This window comes from Brachycentrus maculatus, unplaced genomic scaffold (genome assembly GCF_059751285.1).
Source record: "Brachycentrus maculatus isolate JH-2025_06_01 unplaced genomic scaffold, ASM5975128v1 h1tg000069l, whole genome shotgun sequence".
In the NCBI taxonomy this organism is placed as follows: domain Eukaryota; kingdom Metazoa; phylum Arthropoda; class Insecta; order Trichoptera; family Brachycentridae; genus Brachycentrus; species Brachycentrus maculatus.
This window is the reverse complement of record NW_028280823.1, coordinates 2,290,387-2,312,214: the sequence shown is the minus strand read 5'-3', so window position 1 is coordinate 2,312,214 and position 21,828 is coordinate 2,290,387. Positions and strand designations below refer to the sequence as shown.

At 33.0% G+C, this 21,828-nt stretch overlaps 1 protein-coding gene across 1 annotated transcript; it reads left to right on the top strand.

Moving 5' to 3' along the window:
- The first annotated feature begins 13,193 nt into the window (after window positions 1-13,193).
- Window positions 13,194-18,109, top strand: LOC148311254 (uncharacterized). Its single transcript, XM_088256908.1, has 4 exons — window positions 13,194-13,273; window positions 14,302-14,457; window positions 16,922-17,130; window positions 17,583-18,109. Exons 1-4 carry the CDS (start codon window positions 13,226-13,228, stop codon window positions 17,641-17,643), a joined length of 474 nt encoding a protein of 157 aa, XP_088113034.1. The 5' UTR covers window positions 13,194-13,225; the 3' UTR covers window positions 17,644-18,109.
- The last annotated feature ends 3,719 nt before the right edge of the window (window positions 18,110-21,828 follow it).

Below are 21,828 nucleotides of genomic sequence, written 5' to 3'. Positions count from 1 at the left end.
ATATCTTTCAAAAAGCATGTAGACGCCATGATTAATGTATGATTTTGCGTGTGTCACTGCTACGATCAACAGTTGGCTTTACCATAGAGAGGTAAAAATACTATTCGTTAAAAAAAGTTTTTGCCTTTTCTTCTTCTCCGTCTTATTCCTCATTGCTTAGGGTTGTGACCCTTGCAGAAGCAATGACTCTTCTCCAGTTATCCCTTGACTGCATTGCACGTAGCGCTCTAACCACTGAGGTGCCTGCTGCTGCCTTAATTTGATCGGTCCATCGTGTGGGGATCTTCCTCTCCCTTTCTTTCCCTCCAGGCTACTGATCACAACTAGTCGTTCCAGGCTATCCTCGTTGCCACGCGCAACGTGTCCAAAGAACTGGAGAATCCGTCGGGTACAGATATTGGCCAGAGTCAAGCCATCCAAGCATAGTTCATGGCGAATGGACTCTGGCGAATGGACTTTTGCCTTTTATGTATTATATAATAGAGACGTAGTCAATGCGACGTTTGATTCTATATCCTCTGAAACACTTTTGGAATCGGCATTCAACGGTAAATCTTATTTTATCACTCCGTTTATTATTAAAACTTTTTCTTGTTATCTATTCTCCTTATTTTTTCAAAACAAACCTCTCCAGGTCATCAGTATCTCATCATTAGCGAAAAGGTTTTAGAATTGCTCCAACAGACTCAAACGATAAACTCAACATAACTCTACAGAAACAATTTGTTATCTTTATCCCGGTTACGAAATGTCGCTGCAGCGATGAAGGACTTAAATCCGTGCGTAAAATCATTCTTTATTAGTTTTTAATTTACCCCAAGATGGTATTTTAACTGGTAAAGTTTCGGCGGTATTAGGAAAGCGATTTTGCGCGAACATTTATTTCTCAAACTAGGAAAGATACCGCTATAAAGATGTCTCTTGACATGTTAACTGTAGTTTACGACGCATGCAAGCTTCATGGGGCACTTAGCTGTATATTAGGAGGTTTGCCGCGTTTTATGTCGGTTACATTCTGTAAAAAGTAAAATACCATATATATAATAAGAGAAAGTATATATTGTTTGGCGCATTGTTAAGAGGCATAATTTTCAAGTAAGATTGTTTCAACTAAGGTATCCTGGAATTGTGATATGGTAGAAAATTAATTCCGGGATCTCGAGATCGGTCCCGATTGAGTAAGAAGGATTTATATATTTTATAATCAAAATGCTATTTTCTTTTAAAATCACTATAAGTGGTTGAAAACAAAGTTACATTTCAATTTAAAAATGCTTAATTACAAAGTTAGTGCCTCAAATAAAATAAAAAAAATAGATTTATGTATTATAAATCATTTATAGTAGATTTTTTATTTTTAAGGAACGAAATCTATTATATATATATAAATATATAATAGATTTCGTTTCTTCAGATCAAGGATTACATTAAAAATGAAGAAATTAGTCCAAAACATGACTTCAAAATATGGGTTCATAAGGAACTGTCACGAGAGGTGTTAAATGATAAAAATATTAAAGGACATTGGTAACCAAGCTAGGACACAAAATTCCAAACCCTCTTCTAGTAGAACGGAAGGTCTACTGATGACATTCAACAGTCCGCCTTCTCCTGAGGAGTTTTACGTGGTTTCCTCCTAGCAATGAGCAAATGCTGAGAAGGCCCTTAATAGATTATCCCTCCAATTCCCAACACTGATTCAAATAAAAACATATTGATTTAGAAGTAACAAAAATCCACTTAATGATCTATAAACCTAGTACATAATAAGCAACGTAACTTATAAATGCAATTCCTATCATAAAAAAAAATGTTTTTGGTTTACTCTTCCCTCTCATTTTTCCCCTTTTTTTCATTATATATCCTCAGAGCATCATAAACCTACAGATAACCCCTGCTATTAAATATACGCGTTTGAGACTAACTCCTTTTCCTAATTACACAATAAAGCAGTGTATTTCCAACGTGTTTGCTTATTAATTATGTATTCGTTTAATAAATATTAAATTGAATCCATCTAACTGCTGTTTAAGTCATCAAAATAATAGCTGAGCGTTACCATTCCCGAATGTTACGAAACTCTTGTTATTACTGGCAATACCGAAAGTACTTAAGCTTCGCCTCGCAGTTTCAAAGATTGCTACGCATAAAGAATGGCGCAGCATCCGTTTTTCAATCTAATAAATGTCCCTCAGACGACCTCTGACGATTGACGAAACCGTACAGTTATTGCTACCATATTTCAAAGTTTGCTTTACATAAAATATAGTATTCTCGCAGACATCGCTTAATCAAAATGGCGATAGGAGTAAAGTTACCGAGTTGGCATAGATCTTTTTAAAATCTGGGCGACATTTTGAGCTCATGAATATCTCAACAGGTTTATTTCTCATTCCTTTATTTCTCAATCTTTTTTTCGTTCAGGCTTTTTTTCTCATTTTGATACTTCACATTTTATCAAACATGGAAATTATACAATGAATGGTCCGCTAGGTCACGCGATACACATTTTTTTTTTAATTATTACATTATTTGTGTTTGCATTCGCATGAACTTTTTTAATGAGTTTTTGAAATGCACTTTTAAAAAAAGCGTCGATTTCTTCCCTCTCATTTTTTCGACATTGGAAATGTCATGTAAAAAGTCGATTAAGCTAATATTTTATTTACAATTTTGGGAATATCTTAGTTTACTTGAGTAGGTACGGTATAGTATTATCTCTCATTTTTGAATAATAAAGTATTTCAAATACTTGAAAGTGATCAAGTCAGGATTCAGGATTATTAATGGGTGTGTATGAAGACATGCATGAATGTGGAAGAGGCGAAGATTATTTCCAAACACAGATTGGTGTGGCGTTTTATTATCTCTGCCTACCCCTGCGGGGAGGTGACGTAATGATAAGTAAGTTTTATCTATCATTTTGAAATAAACTATATATTTATTTGTATTGAAATTTGGCACACATACATAGTTTAAATTTCATTGAATAGCGAAAGTCGTCGACAAAAACTATAAATCAGATGAAAGCAATGTGGGTTTATTAAAAGTTGAAACACTTCATTCTCCTTATGTCGATGCCTAACCTAATCTTTTAAATCCTTTAAAAAAATACGTGAAAATTCCTCGGTTCATGGTATACAATTTTATGATATCCTTACAAATAAAATAAATAAATAGGACCCCCCAGTCTATTGATGGAATTTCCTATGTACATATATACAATGCATATCCTTCCTTCATAAATATTTTCACCGTGAATGGACATAAGAGACTAAATAACTTACCAAGTATAGAACACGTACCAAAGTACAGCATTCAATCTTTGAAATATATAGAAATGTTGGGAATTTCTTATTTAATGTTTGTATTATACCCTTGCTTTGCCCTTAGCCCTAGAGTATTATAAATAATTCATTTTAGTGTCGCTGGTAGGTATAGATTCGTAAAATCCTGAAACATCTTCGGGGACCACAAATAATGTATCGCGATAATTAGCTCATATTTCAAAGAGTAAATAACTGCTCTTTTGGGACGTAACAAACATTAATTTTAAAATCAAATTCCTGCTTGAAGTATCGATATTTAGAAATCGGTAGAATTTATTCAATGATTAAAGAAAACACTTCGTTTTTTACCACTTGAGTTTTATTATTGACTACATGTTTCAGAATTTAAACTTCCATCATTCAGGTCTGTATAATAACTAAAATATAAAATTGTTCTATAAATAAGGAGAGGGAAAAGTAAGGGGAAGGGGTTAGTCAAGGGACGGAGTTTGAAAACAAAGGAAAAATGGAAAAATGGAAAGCAATGGTGAAGAATTTTGAAACAAACAAACAAACTCCGTCCCTTGCTAACCCCTTCCCCTTACTTTCCCCTCTCCTTATTTATAGAACAATTTTATATTTTATATTTTAGTTATTATACAGACCTGAATGATGGAAGTTTAACTTCTGAAACATGTAGTCTATAATAAAACTCAAGTGGTAAAAAACGAAGTGTTTTCTTTAATCATTGTAACGTGTCTTACCACAATGCCGGAACAATAAATAAAGAATTTATTCATTTATTTTAAAACAAACAAACCAGAAAGTACCATTTCCAATATTGCACAAAAAATCATTTAAATGCAAATCTGTTTTTGTTTTCTGTATTCTATCGAAATCTTAATTAAAGTTGCAACAAAACGTGAGCAATCCTGTGTTTAACCAATATAAAATAATTTAATCGCACCGAAACGTAAAAAAATTACAAGCTAGAATTCCTGATTACTAAAAATCATTTATAATGGAAATGTAACGTTTTAGTGAGGACCTCCGCATATTACATACGCAAGTCACTTGTATAATATTCTCAATGATTCAATTCCATTAGGTACTCATTGTCCGCCTCCGTGGTGTAATGGTCAGCGTGTTTAGCTACCGTGCTGGAGGTCCCGGGTTCGATTCCCAGGGGGGGTGAAAATAAATATTAGTGATTTTACATTGTAATATTTATTTCATATTACCCTGGACTGGTTCCTGATGCGCAAGAGTGATCACCTTGCCTTCATGTAAGTGATGATCAAGATAACACTGCGTCAATTCGATGCAGTGCCCTATGCACCATTGGGTGTGGATAAGGGTTATAAGTAAGTAAGTACTCATTTTGGGATTCAGGTTATAGATACCGAAACACAAATATGAAAGTAAAAAAATAAACAAAACACAGGGCAAAATTTCAAATATAAAATAATAAACGGGTATGGTAAATAGGCATAAAAAAAAACATAAGGTAAGAAGTAAGTTTAAATGAAACAAATGAGAGAATATGTAGGTATTACTAATCACTAACACAAATATCTTTCCATAGAGTATTTTTTCACGGTCTTTTTAAAATACTTAACTTAATTTAAGAGATCAAAAAAATCATGTATTTCAATTCATAATTTTAATTTTAAGTTCATTGGAAACTAAGTATTTACTTATCTATGGCCTCACTAACTAAGGTCTCAAAAAAAATAGAAGTACCCTCCAGAAATTAATTTTGAAAAATTCATAATATTATATAATTCAATTATACTAATGGCAGCGCCCAAAAAAACATTTAAAAATTTTTAGTAAAACTTATAAATAACCTCGTTAAAATGGCATTTTAAAATTATATTTTTTTAGAGAGTATTTTAGCTATTTTTCTTAGAACTGATAAATATTATGATTTTAATCAAGGACTTCAAAGGCTTTGTTTGTATTTAGTTACCGCTCTGCAAGACTTTGGAGGGTGTTTTTTGGATTTTTAATAATTATTCAAACTTTTAATCCTGGTACGTGGGTGGTGGGTGGGGTGGGGAACGGTGGCAGCTTAATGAGGAAAGCGAGCCTCAAGTAGGGTGACCATTTATCATCGCGTAATGGTTCTAGCAATATCAGTAAATCTTATTTTTAAGACTTGTTTTTACGCTTAAGTTAGTTCAAAAACCAATATTTTTTTTAAAGTTGTAGACTCTCATTTTTGGACTTAATTTTAGCCATATATTAATAAATTTCGGTAATTCATTTTACATAAGATGATTTTTTGGCTCAACGTGATTTATAAAAGTGTGGGATAAATTATTTATATTTGAAAATGAGGAATTATAAATTTAAAAAAAAAAGATTTTGGTTGATTTGATAACATACACATTTCAAATAAATTTAATTTAATAAAATTTTAATTAAATTAAACAATTTCCGATGTTTTATTTTCTATTAACTCAGCCTGTTGACTGTCATCAACAGACCTTCGGTTCCACTAGAAGTGGGTTCGACATTTCGTATTCTAGCTTAATTTATGATACCACTGTTTTTATCATGTATGATACCACCTCTCGTGAGAATTCTTTATGAACCATCACGGATCCGATGTTGGATAGGTCCACACCCAGGCTTCTGCAAGGTGCCTACACCTGTTGTCTTAGAAAAACATTAATGGCTAGGATACTTAGGGCGCTTGCGCATTACACGAAATTTAATCATCCGGCACTTCAGTTAGCGTGATAAAACGATGATTGGCTTGTGCTTTTGTCCATCTTTCTTCGAATTGGTGCTCTTGATCGGTACGTGAACACGTTGCGCTTAAAGCCGCTTTTGCACCACACGGAATTCTACCGTCCGGCAGTCCGGTTTTGAAAAATGAAAGCGAATACGACAGTCTAGCGTGATCGGATTTACGCGCAACGTGTTCACGCACCGATCTGAAGAATGATGGACAAAAGCACAAGTCAATCCAAGCCAATCATCCGTTTTATATGCTAACTATGAAAAAAAAAATTTTTCCTTAGTAGATTAAGGAATAAATTAAATAAAGATACTGCAGAACTAATTTACAAAACAATCATTCTTCCACACATAGATTACTGCTCAACAGTGTTATTTTTAGCAAACGAAGGAAATCTAAATAAACTAGAAATTGCACAAAATAGGGCGATGAGAATAGTTCTTGGGAAGAATAAATATAGCAATGTAAAAGGAATGAGAGATGAACTAAAATGGTTATCTGTAAGAAGAAGACTTAAATTTAATATGCTGATATTTGTACATAAATTTTTTCACGATAAGTTGCCAAAATATTTTAAGGATAAAGTTGTCTTAAACAAAAATTGTCATGAATATGCTACTAGATAAAAGGATAAAATAAGACTACCATTATTGAAAAGAGCTGAGTCGCAAAATTGCTTGATGTATAAGGGTTTAAAAATGTATGATGAGATGCCTGAATGTATGAAGAATGAAAAGTGTCTGAAAGAATTTAAAAATAAATGTCTAAGTTACTGTAAGGAAATGTAAATATATAAAGATGATGTAAATGTATATAATAGTTTATATTAGTTTTAATATAAGCTAACTTAAGAAATAAATAAAAATAAAAAAATAAAAAAACTGACGTACCGGACGGTAAAATTCCGTGTAATTCCGTGTAGTGCACAAACGCCATTCAGGTTGCAAACCCGTACTCGTAGTAGCTTGTGTGACTTATTCACTAATAACGTGCTCGAGTTTTTCGAGGCCAAATAAATGATTACCCTAGCAAAGTATGTTTTATATTAAAATCCAATATCATTCTCATACATTTCTCATGTTCCATACTTTCAGCGCAATGCATGAAATTTATTCTGCATACGAATGTTTGCTCGGAACAGATTTTCTCGGACTAGTTTTCAACTGCATACAATTTAAGTTTCGCGCTCTCGGGTTATTGTGTAACTTTTATTGGTAAATTGGTGCATTGTTAACACAGCAGGGTTTCGCTACAAGTTGAACGTCTTTTACTCGGTATTGAAAATATTTTACAGAGGAAAAAACAAAAGTACCTGCACGCAAGAGTTTTATATATATTACAATATTTAACCTGATCGTGCCATGTTTTTCTCGGTCTTCCTCTGCTTCTTTTCCCACTAACATTCGCCTCATAAATCCGTTTTACCGTTCTTTCCTCACTCATTCGTTCCACATGTCCAAACCATCTCAACACACCTTTCTTAATTTTATCGATAATGCTTATCTCATTATCAGGTATGCCAAATACTTGAAAGTGGTCAGGTTAGGAGTCGTAATGATCGGCGGGTATGTATGAGGAGATGCATGAACGTGGAAGAGGCGAAGAATGTTTGCAAGGACAGAGTGGTGTGGCGCTCTATTCTCTCTGCCTACCCCTGCGGGGAAGCGGCGTGATGGTTAGTTAGTTTTTTTTTTTTTTACAATATTTAAGTTGGATTTTATTTTTAATTTTACTTACTAAATACCATCATCTTACCCTTGTCCGTACCCAATGGTGCATAGAGCACTGTAACATATCGACACAGTATAACCTTGATGTAGAAGGCGAGGTGATCAGTCCTGCGGTTTAGTATCCCAGATTGGAATTGGTTAATAGATGTCTCGCGCTTCGATCGGCTACAATAGCTGCTATGAGCAAAGTGATCTTACCAGGTCGCAACCAGCGCACTAAATTTGGTGAGCGTGCCTTTGCTGTTGCGATGGCGTGGAATGCTTTTCATCCAGTAATTAAAAATAGAGAGTGAGATGATATTAAGAAAAAAAAATCAAAAACACATTTGTTTGTGTAATCATTTCCACTGTCTTTTCCCCAATTCATTCGAATAAAGCGCCCTAGAGGTAGTTTTTTTCGAAAATGGTGCAGTATAAAATATATTATACATATGTATATAAAATATATAATACATGTATTATGTGTATGGTACCTAAAACTTGGCTGTGTTCGTATATGACACACTATAAATTTTCAAAAATATCCTGTGCATTAATTGTACTAACCGCCAAACGGTAATCAGCGATTTTTGTTGCCCTGTAATTATCCTGTCATCAAAAGCGTGGTTCTCCTCTTTTATGTATTATACCTAGCATATAACGAAGGACCATCTATCACGCGCTAGTCTTATTAAAAAGATGAAGAAGTGCTAAGTACGTGATAGAGAAACGTGCGCGGTGAAACCCTCCCAGATTCTAGGTACTCTTAGTACCCCTAGATAACCATACTAATTAGTATAGGATCGTGTTCTTCGCCACGGACTGCACTATACCTATACACTAACTAACGCAGATAGAGTAAATTGGTGATATATGCCCCGGGGCTGGAATTACAATGAAAAGATAAAACAAGTTTACTTAGTAGTGTAGATAATTTCTTTTCATTTGAAATAACAGTTTTTCCAATAAAAAATCTTACTGGTTATAATTACAACACGACAAATGGTCGGTCAAATAGAGTAAATTGGTGATATATGCCCCGGGGCTGGAATGAAAAGATAAAAAAAGTTTAGTTGTTAGTGCAGATAATTTCTTTCCATTTGAAATAGCAGTATTTCCAAAAAAATATCTTCCTGGTAATAATTACTACACGACAAATAGTTAGTCAAAGTTTTGAAGTCGTTAGAAATACAAGTGAAGAAATGACATTCAAGCCTTTTAAATACCCACTGTAGTGGCTTCTTTGTCTATGTTAAGATATTAATAATAATAAATCTTTATAACAACTCTTACGTTTCAAAAAAAAAACATGACAAATTTTTATCAATGAAATGTTGTAATTAATTAATTGGTTCGGCAGTCACTTTGCGGTAAAATCGAACCATTTTTAATTTTAGTTTTACTTAGTAAACACCACTTTTTCCAATAATCGTTAAAATAACGGTATTTACTTAGCAAAACTTAAATGAAAAATGAAATGTTTTAAGCCTCGACTTCCTAATTCCATTAAATACACAGACGTCCTAATTCTCATCAATGTAGCTTGTTCGTCTATGTTAAGATTTCAATTTAAAAAATTATACCCACTACATGGAGTAAAATTAAAAATTTCAGTACAATAATTTGGATGTACCAAAAATATCGTTAAATTTATCACTACTCATTTATTTCAATTTGTATTTTTTTACCGGCGATTTATTAAACTAACTCTACCTAAACGTATGTATGTACATCCATTTCAGCTAACTTACGACCGAATGTACATACATACCTACCTACACAAGTATCTATCTACGAATAAGATATCACTATTGATATTTGTTGGTTAATATTGCTTTGATGCGTGGTGGGGCATATGTGCCCCGGGGTGTCTATTCACACTTCACCATACCAAAGATTCGCTTCTACAATTCTAAGTATTGTACGAAACTTTTTCGCTGAACTTTCTTCGGTGAAACTTCACCCTTTCTCGACAGAAGTCGTTTCGCCTCAATACCAAACCAGAAGTTATTTTGAGTGTACTTTAATTCAGAGAAACCAAATTTAACTTGTCGATATCGTATCGATTTAGAAATTTAACTTCATAGTTTAGTTATCTTTCATATTCCGTCCGTATGAAAAGATACTTTGACTTTGTCCAGGCGTTTATAATTTTATATTTCATGTCATGTGGCTCTCGGGAGGGCTGAGTGAAATCAATAAATAATCAAAGTATATCCTTATATCTGGAATACAGGATTGATCGCCTTGTCTTTATTTATAAATAATGACGGTCAAATTAACGCCACGTCTATACGATTCATTTATGTATGGATCAGTTGAGTGTAGAGAGTCTGAAGATAAAACAATGTTCTACAAGACCAAAAGAACACATTTATTGACAATGAATTGATATTAAATATTATTGCGGTTTTTTTGAAGAAAAAAAATCAATATCGTTCCGTTTTCTCGAACATGAAAAACTCTTTCAGTTCAGGCGAATTTGGTATATTTTAGATGAAATTTCAAAATAAAATTAATGCTTTTGATTTCAGACATAAGTGTTCCTTAGAACCCTAGAAGTGTCCGCTCAAAAGTTTTCACCCTTAGGGTGTCCGATTTTCCCACCATCCTCCTAAATATTTCCCTGTCCGTAGTTTATTTTGTTATTATTTTCCACAAACACTATTAGAGTTATAAGAAACAATGGTGATATAAGGAAAGAATGCAAGGCCGAGACAAGCATTATTGATAAAATTCAGAAAGGTGTGTTCAGATAGTTTCATACGTGAATCGAATGAGTGAAGAGAGAAAAGTAAAACGAATTTATGAGGCAGATGTGGCTGATAATTGATGCTATGGAAGACCGAGGCAAATTTGATATGATCAAGTTTTTAAAATACGTGGTCAGGTCAGGAGTTGGAATGATTGGCTGGTATGTATGAGGAGATGCATGAATATGGATGAGGGGAATATTGTTTGCAAAGACAGATTGGTATGGCATTCTATTCTCTCTACCTATCCCTACAGTGAAGCGTTCCAGTTTAGCTTTCAAACATGGTACTTGAAAGTGGTAATTTCGGAAGTCAGAATAACCGGTGGATATGTATGAGGAGATGCATACATATCGCTGACTCCTTTCATGAACGTCATAAATCAAAAAACTTGATTTTTCAGTAGAACGTTTTTAAAGTTTAGCAATATAATACAATGTATTAAAAATGAATATCAAGCCACTTATTGAACTTTTTATTGTGAAACAGATCTTTTTAGGTAAAACCTGAATGTTTTTTCTCCATTTGAAAAATATTTAGTATATTTAATAAAAATAATTAAACAATGCCTTTTCTTCAAAATGCAAAAACAACACTTTCTGCCCTGTAGCGGGTAAATATTAAGTTAAAAATATGCCGCTCTTGCTGGGATATAGTACATTTTTGGGCATTCCGAAAACATGCACGACTGAAAACTGTAAATTTTAGATTTATGACATTCTTGAAAGGAGTGAGCGATATGGAAGTGAGGAATATTGTTAGCAAAGACAAATTGGTGTGTCGTTCTATTCTCTCTCCCTACCCCTGCGAGGAAGCGCCGTGGTAGATATTTTACTTTTTTTTAAGATAAAACATTGTTTCCGGCCAAATCTCAGTATATTTTCATTAATTTATATTTCGACTGCGTCTGGAGGGAGGCGAGCGTGTAGATTGGCCTACCGCAAGGGTATTTATCCGACGGCATGCCCACTAAACCCCGGATTAAATCGTTTCAATTGCGTCTGCGTGACCCAAAAACCTGCAGTAAACATGAAACCATACACATCCTTTTTTATCTCTTTACTTACAGAGCGGGGAGAGTGAGACATAAATATGCATCTCAGGTCCACTGTGAATTAATTATCTCGTATTAACTGTCACATTTATTTTATTGCGTTATTCGCAGACGGCGCATGGGGGTGAGATATGAATATTAATGTAACCCTTTGAAACCAAATGTATTTCTGCAAAAATAATCATTTTAAGTAATTGTTTTTTGTTGTTGTTTTTATTAATTTTCTTGGCATATTTTTACTTGAATTATGTTATTTTTTAGAATCATAAATTGTATGGGTAAATATAATATACTACTACTATTACTACTACCATCACGCCGTTTCCCCACAGGGGTAGGCAGAAAGGATGGAACGCCATACTCTTCTGTCCTGACATACACTCCTCGCCTCCTTCACATCCATACATCAAGTCATACATGCCCTTCGATTACGCAGACTTTTGACACCGCCAGATTTTAGGTTCTGATTGATCTGATCGTGCCAAGTCTTTTTCGGTCGACCTCGTTCGGTTTTCCCTCTCACGTTCGCTACATATATTTTCTAAGTCATTCTCTCGTTATCCATTCGCTCCACATGTCCATACCACCCTAAAGAACTCTTCCTAATCTTTTTAATTATTCCTTGTTCAGCCTTACATTCCTTTCTTATATCTTCGTTTTTAATTCTGTCATAGAATGATTTTCCACACATTTGTCTGAGGAGGCATTTCAACAGCGTTCACTCTGCTGTCATCCTTCCTTTGTCAGTTCCATGTTTCGCTTCCATACATTATTGTCAGTACCAGCACGCCGTTGTGAACCGCTAGCTTGGCTTCCATAGACATATTTTTATTTGCAATCACTCTGTTCAAAGCACCATTTATTCTATTTCTTGCATTCACTCTTCTCTCAATATTCTTATCCACTTTTCCATCCCTTGTGAACATGCTTCCTAGATATAAAAATTCTTGCACCTGTTCCTGATTCCTATTTATCTCTTTCATACAATGGTTCATATACAGATTAAACAACCATGGTGACATTAAAAATCCCTGCTATACGCCTTTGGATATTGCAAATAATTGCCATTATACCCACAATATACTAGACAAATTTCAAAATTCGAGTAGTGTGGTTGTCTATCATGGGTAAAATAGTGAATGTTATACGTATATAAAGTGATCCCTTAATGACGGGTCGTAAGACTTATAAGTTACTTGAATTCCATATTCTTCTTTGTCTCTGTTGAGGTGTCAGTATAAATATCTCCTAAGTGGATAAACCTAGATTTGTGAATAAAGATTAATCTTTCACAATCAAAATATTGGGTAGGAAAAAACCTCTGATATTGGAATGGAAAAAAAAAACATTTTTACAATTTTTATTATTATGTTTCTCCAGTTCTTTGTACACGTTGCGCGTGGCAACGAGGATAACCTGGAACGACTAGTTGTGATCGGTAGCCTGGAGGGAAAGAGAGGGAGAGGAAGATCCCCCACACGATGGATCGATCAAATTAAGGCAGCAGCAGGCACCTCAGTGGTTGGAGCGCTACGTGCAGCGCAGTCAAGGGATAACTGGAGAAGAGTCATTGCTTCTGCAAGGGCCACAGCCCTCAGCAATGAGGATTAAGACGGAGAAGAATTATTATGTTTTTTTTCTGATTTTTTCTGTTTCAGTTGTGGGATTCACGAGAGCCAAAGGGATGCGTTATGATAATGAAAGGACCAAATATTTGCGGAGACTGTATTGACTTGTGTGTAAGTTTAAATATATGTTTGTAAAAAAATGTCTTCCCATATTTATTCATTCAAAAAAATGTTCTGTCCATTAAACAGAGTACGACAGAGAAAAACAAAGATGGCGACATTACGTCACGAAGAACTTGATCGTTTCTTTGTTTTACACATTAAACATTGTTTTTTGAGCCTATTATTATAAATATTAATTGTCCGTCTCCGTAGTTTAATGGTCAGCACGCTCGGCTACCATTCCGGAGGTCCCGGGTTTGATTCCCAGAAGAGAGTCCAATAAATAGAAGTGATTTTTTCACTCTTATATTTATTCAATACTACCCTGGACTGGTACCTGAAGTGGAGGACTGATCACCTTTCCTTCGTGTGTTAACGATCAAGATAACATTCCGTTTATATGATGCAGTGCCCTATGCACGATTGGGGTGTGGATAAGGGTTCGAATGAAAATGAATGCATATTATAAAACTTTGAAAAAAATGTGATATGACTTGAGAATAAAAGTAAAACTTCATTAAAATATTTTTTTTTTAAAAGAGACTTTCTTGATTTTTCTCTGTCGCACGCTGTTTTATCGGCTGAACATTAATTAAATTTACAAAAAAAAAGAATTACCTTTCTTTACACATTTAGAAAATAATATAATAACTGCCTTTTCCGAGACTTATTGTGACATATTATTGATATCATAATTTTAAAATTACATTAAAGCTTTGAGAATATTACATAAAATCTTTTTTTTAAATTACCTAATGTCCAAGTGACTCTGAAATCTAGCTACGGCTTATGCAACACCGCTTATCATGACCCTACTCAGGCTTCAACTTTTTGAGTTTCATAGCCTATGCCTACTCGTGAGTGGATTCACTCTTTATGTTTGAAGTTACTATAATTTCATGTAATTCATGAGTGAAAATTCTAGGCCAAAACACTCGCTAATTGTAAATCAATAAGTTTTTAAAAGAAAATATTGTCTTACGTGGTTCGTTTCTTAAATAATAAAAAAATGTTTGTTTTTGTAATTTTCATGTAAGGGCAATAAAGTGATTGTTGGATCTTGGGAAATCTCGAATGCTTTGACGATTTGGGACCTTACATCTGGAAATAAAATGCGACACGTAGAAATCTTCAATAGAGCACCCGACATTCAGGAGGATTTTTTATATGCTGCCAAATTTTGGAGATCAGATGTAAGTTTATGGTCTTAATTAACTAATAACCATGCCGCCTCCCGCACGGGTAGACAGAGAGAATGTATTGTCATCCCACTCTGTCGTAGCAAAAACTCTTCGCCTCTTCCACATTCATGCATCTCCTCATATGCACATTCTGATTATTCCACTACTGACCCGTCCACATTAAACGTTTGTGTTCTCAATATTCTCAATATTATTAATATTTTTTAAAACATTCACTTTTTGGTTAGTCATTTTTACTTATTTATCTGTTTTCAAAAATGTTACTAATAAAAGTAAATAACCATTCACCGAGATTTCTATGTCTACCGATTTCGAGATGTACCTATCTCTTCATCAGAGCAATCACTATCACAGCATGCAAACAATACTACCCTTCACTACCATAGCACTATTTAAGTTTTTAAATAGTGCTATGGTAGTGAAGGAGATTATTGTTTGCATGTTGTGGAAGTGATTGTCCTGACGAAGATACGGGTACATCTCGAAACCGGTAGATATAGAAATCTCGGTGAGTGGTTATATACTAATATTACAAACATTTCTTTTTATTATTAATATATATTTTTTTAAGTAATAACCCACAAAGTCTCTACTTTTAACGGCTTGTCTGCAGGTAGGAGAGTAAGAATAGGGAAGGTTAATGTGAAAAATACATCACAATTACCCAAACCAATTGAAAATTAATCTTTCTTGAATTCATTTTTCAATCGGCGGGAATCGAGCCCGCAACACCAGTCTAGCAGTCGAGCATCTAACCAACTACGCCACGGCGTCTGTCTTGTACTTAATCACGCCAATGCTTATTGTTCTTCAATTTATGTTTTGAAAATCAATAAAATATCAACTTTTATCATGTGCGAAGATTGAATATCGCTGAAAACAGGAGTTCCATTAAATCTAAGCAATTGGGAATAAATTCTAAGTTATATCGACTTCTGCCTTATTTTTACGTCCCAGTACTAAAAAAAAGCTACAAAAAATATCGCCTATAAAAGTTAGAAACGAATAAAACTTTCAAAGGGTAAAATATACAAGTTGGCACCGCATAAAATACAAGCCGCTCCGCCGTGAATTGAATACAGCACAATCCACCATTTTAATAAACCATTGAATTGCCGGGCGATTTTTAATTTAGGGTCTGTAGAAAACTTTTAAAGGTCTTGCTGTGTACCGCTGTGTTTCGGAGTATCCGGCTGGCTTTAAACTTTTAACACTGCAGTGCCTCCAGCATTTCTCTCTAATTTCCCTCTAGAAATGGTAAATTTGACACAGATCTTTGTTTTGGAACTCTGCAATTCGAGAAACGACCTTTATTTATTTAACAGTATTACATCGTTTGAAGACTTGTTTCTGATTGCTGAAAACATAAAAGTTTTTGTTTCCCTTCGTTTGCTTTGACTCGCAGTGTTGTTGAGACAATTTGAATTGTAATACTGCACAAATTGATAATGAAGACGATGTTACAACCATCAGGATATCGATACAGGTCTCTGGTTGCAGAATAAAGTTCTAAAACTTACTCCTATAGAGGAAACACTTTACATGTAACAACTTATTACTGTCAAATAAATATACGCTAAATCAATCCTTACATACGTATTTGAAAATTACTCTCACATCAAAAGAAAACACCTCCTAGAAAGGAAAATAAATCACCATTAACACTTTATGGAACGTACATATAACGCTAAGATCCTAAACACAGAAACACATCAAACAAAATCTAACACATACTCGTATCTCGTTCGGTCAAAGTAACCTATGCAATATGAGTTATATAACCTGCTTCAACTATCCATAACGAAACTACTTATAAAAGAGCTATTCATAATAGGGTAATGGAGATAAGATGATCTGAAATAGATCATAGAGCATCATTCGGCTATGTCATATTTTAATGAATGATATAAACAATTGATTTTTCATTTAATTTTTTAAACAAATGAAAAGTTTAACTTAAAAAAAAAAAATCGATTCGGCAGTCACTTTGTGGTAAAATCTATCCATTTTTAATAAATGTTTTTTTTAGTAAATACCACTGTTTCTTAAAATCTACTGTGACACGTGTTTCGATGCATTCCGCATCGTACGGTGTTTGAAAATGACGCGGAATGCATCGGAATGTGTCACTGTAGATTTTAAGAAATAGTGGTATTTACTAAGTAAAACGTTAATTTTTTATTATTATTGGAAATTAAAAATTGATTCGAGAAAAGGTTGCTTGAATGGGATTTTTTTAAATCTCTCTTTTCAAGAAATCCACATTAGTGCATATCTTCATTCACTTCTTTCAATTATTAGAAATACTTTCAATTAATGAGATCTTTCAAGTATTTTAAATCATGTCAAGTTTTCCTCGGCCTTCCTCTGCTTTATATTACGCACCACATTCGACTGATATGATTTGTTTTACAATTCTTCACGAAGTTTATGTACTGTTCCCAAATATTTTCAGTTCAACTACGGTGGTAGATACGTCATGATAGGAGGCTCCGGAACCAAGTACGTGGAGATGGTTGACATCATCACTGGTCAGCTGATGGCGCACTGGAGCCACCCAGGAACCGTGACCAGCGTCACTTCTCGAGACAGTAAAGTAGCCTGGGCGGGAGATCTTCCAATGGTGTCCATATCCGAGTTCCATAGCCCCAAAGAGTTCATAACGTAAGTCCAATAAAACATAAAACCACTGATGATAATATGCTATTTTTTATATTAATATAACAGTAGAATACGCACAAATGTTTGGCCATGTTTTTTTTATCATAATGCTTCTCTTAGATTCTCATATCACTCACTCCTTTCAACAACGTATTATATCAAAAATCGTCAATTTTCAGTTGTGCATGTTTTCGGAATGCCCAGAAAATGTACTATATCCAAAAACGGCATATTTTTTACTTAAAACGTAAATAAAAAATGAATAGATATTACCAAAAAGTGACTAGCGAATCAATAAATTAAAATATAAATAACTCCTGAGTGAACAAACCCAGATTTTTTAACAAAGATTTGATCACACTGAAAATATGATTTATTATTAAAATATGCTAAAAATCACTATTCGCTGCCATTTTCTATAATTTTTAAGTTTTTGTTTTAATTGAATATTTTAGGCCCGATCTTATCGAGGAAGATGAAGAAGAAGAAGACGAAGGTAGCGAGGATGAAATATAATATATTTTGTTATTTATAATATTGTTTGGAAGTAGTTTTAACGTAAAAATAATCTTTTTTTATTTTGATAATATTAATAAATGAATTCAGTATTTTAGTACAGACTTTACCAAAAAAAATGTGGATGAGGAAGAAATAGAAGATTTATTATTATTAATTTTGCTATTTGTAAATAATTAAAATGGAAAAATAATCAAGTACTTTAATCTTCCATTTTCTTTTATTTATAAAATTGATAATTATATTTAGCATTTTAGGCTAGACTTTATCAAAATAAAACGCGGAGGAGGAGAAAATATGAGAATTTTCATCATTTATATTGTTATCTGAATGTAATTATAATGGAAAAACGTTCATATTCATTGATATTTATCTTACGTCTACCCTTTCTCTTGTTTTCGATAAATGATAATTGAATTCATGATTTCTTTTTTTAATTAATGAACAAAGCACTCCCAAATAAAGATATTACCACATATATTTTTTTTAATTAAAAAAGAGATTTTTGTTATTTACACAAATATTTCAATTTCATACTATTTCTGTGAGCCTAAGCTTCTCTTTATTAGAAATAGGTATCAAATTGTGGTAGAGTGGGTTCGAACCGAAAAACTCTGACTTAAGAGTCTACGACACTAACTACGGGTCCACAACCCGACACATATATTATTTCCTAATGCAAAGAAATGTCCTAATTCATGATCATAAAATACTAAATTTGCTCCACTTTGGAATTATTGAAATCAATATTTTTTATTGATATCTCAACGTGGATAAAGAAAACATGGAAGCCTTGGTATTTTTATAGTGCTTACGTCATTGGCTGGTTTAAGTGGTAAGCGCGTTTGGCCATTGTGCTGGAGGTCTCGGTTTCAATTCCCAGGAGTTAAAATTATGTATTGTGATGAAGTGATTTCTTTATCTCACATTTATTTTTAAATTATACTGGACTGGCACAAAGAGAGCATGACTGATCACCTTACCATCATACAATCAAGATAAAACTGCATCGATAAGATGCAGTGCCCTATGCATTATCGGATACAGATAAGAGTTAAAAGAAGAAAGAAAAAATTAAAAATTAATAAACATATTTATAAATGTATATATATATATATATATATATATATATATATATATATATATATATATATATATATATATATATATATATATATATATTTATATATATATATATATTTATATATATATATATATATATATATATATATATATATATATATATATATATATATATAAATACAAAAATATAAAACTTAGTGATTATCGAGATGTATTCGCTAAATTTTCACTAAACTTGAAATCACTCTTTTCTGAAAACGATATTAAAAAAGAATTAATTAAGAATCGAGTCTACAAGACCCTTTGTTCCTTTAATTAAGTCAAACGAAGTTTGCAAATGCGACAATTAGCCTTACGAAAAATCTTGAATAATATTTTAAAATTTTGTATCGTTACAATCAATTCAATTATATTTTTAAGAATCAAGAGAAAAGAAATCTGTCTTCATTATGAAAATCTAATAACGTCGTTTGAACTAATTTCTTTCAAATTTAAAAATATACGAACTGGAAAACGAAATCTTTCAAATTAAAATTTTATTGGAAATCAACAATTATGCGGAAAAAAGGTTCCTTGAATGGATTTTTTAAGCAATCTTCGCTTCACTCACATTCATGCATCTCCTCATACATACCAGCCAATTATTCCGACTCCTAACCACTTTCAAGTATTTGTGAAACTTGATCATGCCAATTTTTCCTCGGTCTTCATGTGCTCCTATTTCCACCTACATTCATAAAATTATTTTAGTATTCTTTTTTCATTTTTTTTATTCACATGTCCAGACCATCTCAAGACACCTTTTTAAAAAAATATGTCGATAATGCTTATTTCAGCCTAGCTTTCTTTCCTTATATCACCATCATACATCAGACATCTATCATACATCGTTTTCCCACACATTCGTCGGAGAGATCGTATTTTGACCTTATTCAGTCTACTTTCATGCTTCTTTTGCCAACTCCATACTTTACTTTCATACATTATTCCATTATTTATGATAAATAATAATAATAATAAAACCCTTATCCGCACCCCAATGGTGCATAGGGCACTGCGTCATATAAACGCAGTGTTATCTTGATCGTTTACACATGAAAGAAAGGTGATCAGCCCTTCGCTTCAGGTAACAGTCCAGGGTAATATTGAATAAATATTACAGTGAAAAAATCACTTATATTTATTTTACCCCCCTTGGGAATCGAACCCGGGACCTCCAGAACGGTAGCCGAGCGTGCTGACCAGGCGGATGAAAGAAGCAATTTATGATAAATACATGTATGAAATATAATAAAAAAAAACATGTTTTATAACATTCTAGATTATGACTTTGTTTTAATATTGAGTACTTTTAAATACTTTTTCAGTATAAAGAAATAATAAATAGATTTTTAGGCAGTGAGTGGTTAAATACTTATGTTACTATCATTTTATCAAGAAAAATAATAATGACGAACCACAAAGTAAAAGCTTTTTATATTAAAAATATTTATCATGTTTTTTTTTCATTCATCCAAACAAAATAAATACCGTTTTCACTCTAAACTGTTTACAGTCAATACATGGTATAAAAAAATACCTTCCCTTTTAAGCTATTTTATAATCTTCTTACATTTTATAAGGAGAATTTACCTTCTTAAGTACCTATTTATTTCCCAAGCACAAAGTAAACATTTAAATTATAGTCGAGTATCTCCCTAACCTCATTGTTTTATTAACTCAATAAGTCTACTTGAAGTAAAGTATTATTCAAGCTTATAATATTTTCTGTATTCCTAGGTACAAGACCTCAATGAACCCAGTTTTTTTTTTAAATTGAGATATTCTTAAATATTTTAATACCATCTTAAGAACATCAAAGGGAGTTTTCCTTTTGTGTACCCACGAGTAAGGTAATATTCTAAGAAGGTCTTTTGTTTCACTCAAAAGAAAATAATTGGTTAAAAGGAAGTTTTTGCGACGGTAAAACTCGCTATGTAAAAGTCAAAAACCTTATTTAGATATTCATTCTCTCAAGCTCCAAGCGTCATAACTAAATTTACATTTTCATTGATGTTTATAATTATCACATAACAGGGAGATTACTGCAGGTTTTTTTAATGTTAATACATCATTCAATACAATAAGACAATATCAATTTAAGACTTTATCAAAGCGTAGGATATTAAGATACGTGAAAAATATCTTATTTACTATACTTTGATTGATTCTTTTCGCTTTTGGTTCAAACACGTCTGTTTATGTTTTATGGTAATATCAATCGCCATTTTCGTAAGAAGATAAGAGGTAAACAATATGGATAAAAATGAATAAAGGTGTGTTAAGATGGTTTGGGTATGTGATCAATTTTATGACGCAAATTCTGTTAATAAAGCCTGAGGAAAACCTCTCATGATCAAGTATTTCAAATACTTGAAAGTATTTGGGTCAGGTGTCAGAAAATTGGCGGGTATGTATGTGTGCATCAGGAGATGCAGGAATATGAAAGAGGCGATGATTGTCAAGAACAGATTGGTATGGCGTTCTATTACTACTTACTACTTCTTCAAATACTAATTATTGTATTCGTATAAGAATATATTTGATATATTGACCATTTTTTTATTCTTCACCAATGATGGCACGACATTTGCGCATACATTTTGTGCGTTGCTATTTTTTCGTTACGTTTAATCTCAACCGTTTAACATATAGTAGAAAACGTCTTATATAGGGGCAACAGATGTGCCTGAAAGTGACTTTCAATTTAACGATGATAACAACGCATGTGATAAAGTATTGTGTATGAGTATGTGTGTCAATATTGCTATGGTGATGGTTTATAGTATTGTTTTAATGCTGATGTGATGGCAATTCTGAGAAAGAGATGGGTGCGTTTCAAAACGGTGCTAAAATAATCATTTTGACTCAACTCAACTTAGACGAAGAAGAACATGAATGTCTCAGTATTTACATGGCTTATGACCTGTCATAGGCTAGTTGAGTGATCACTTTACACACGTGCAACATTCATCACTCTACCCATGATTGACAACCCCACTACTCAAAGGGTCTCTGCTGTTGTGAACTCATTTGTATTATACATATATACTGTATCACGAG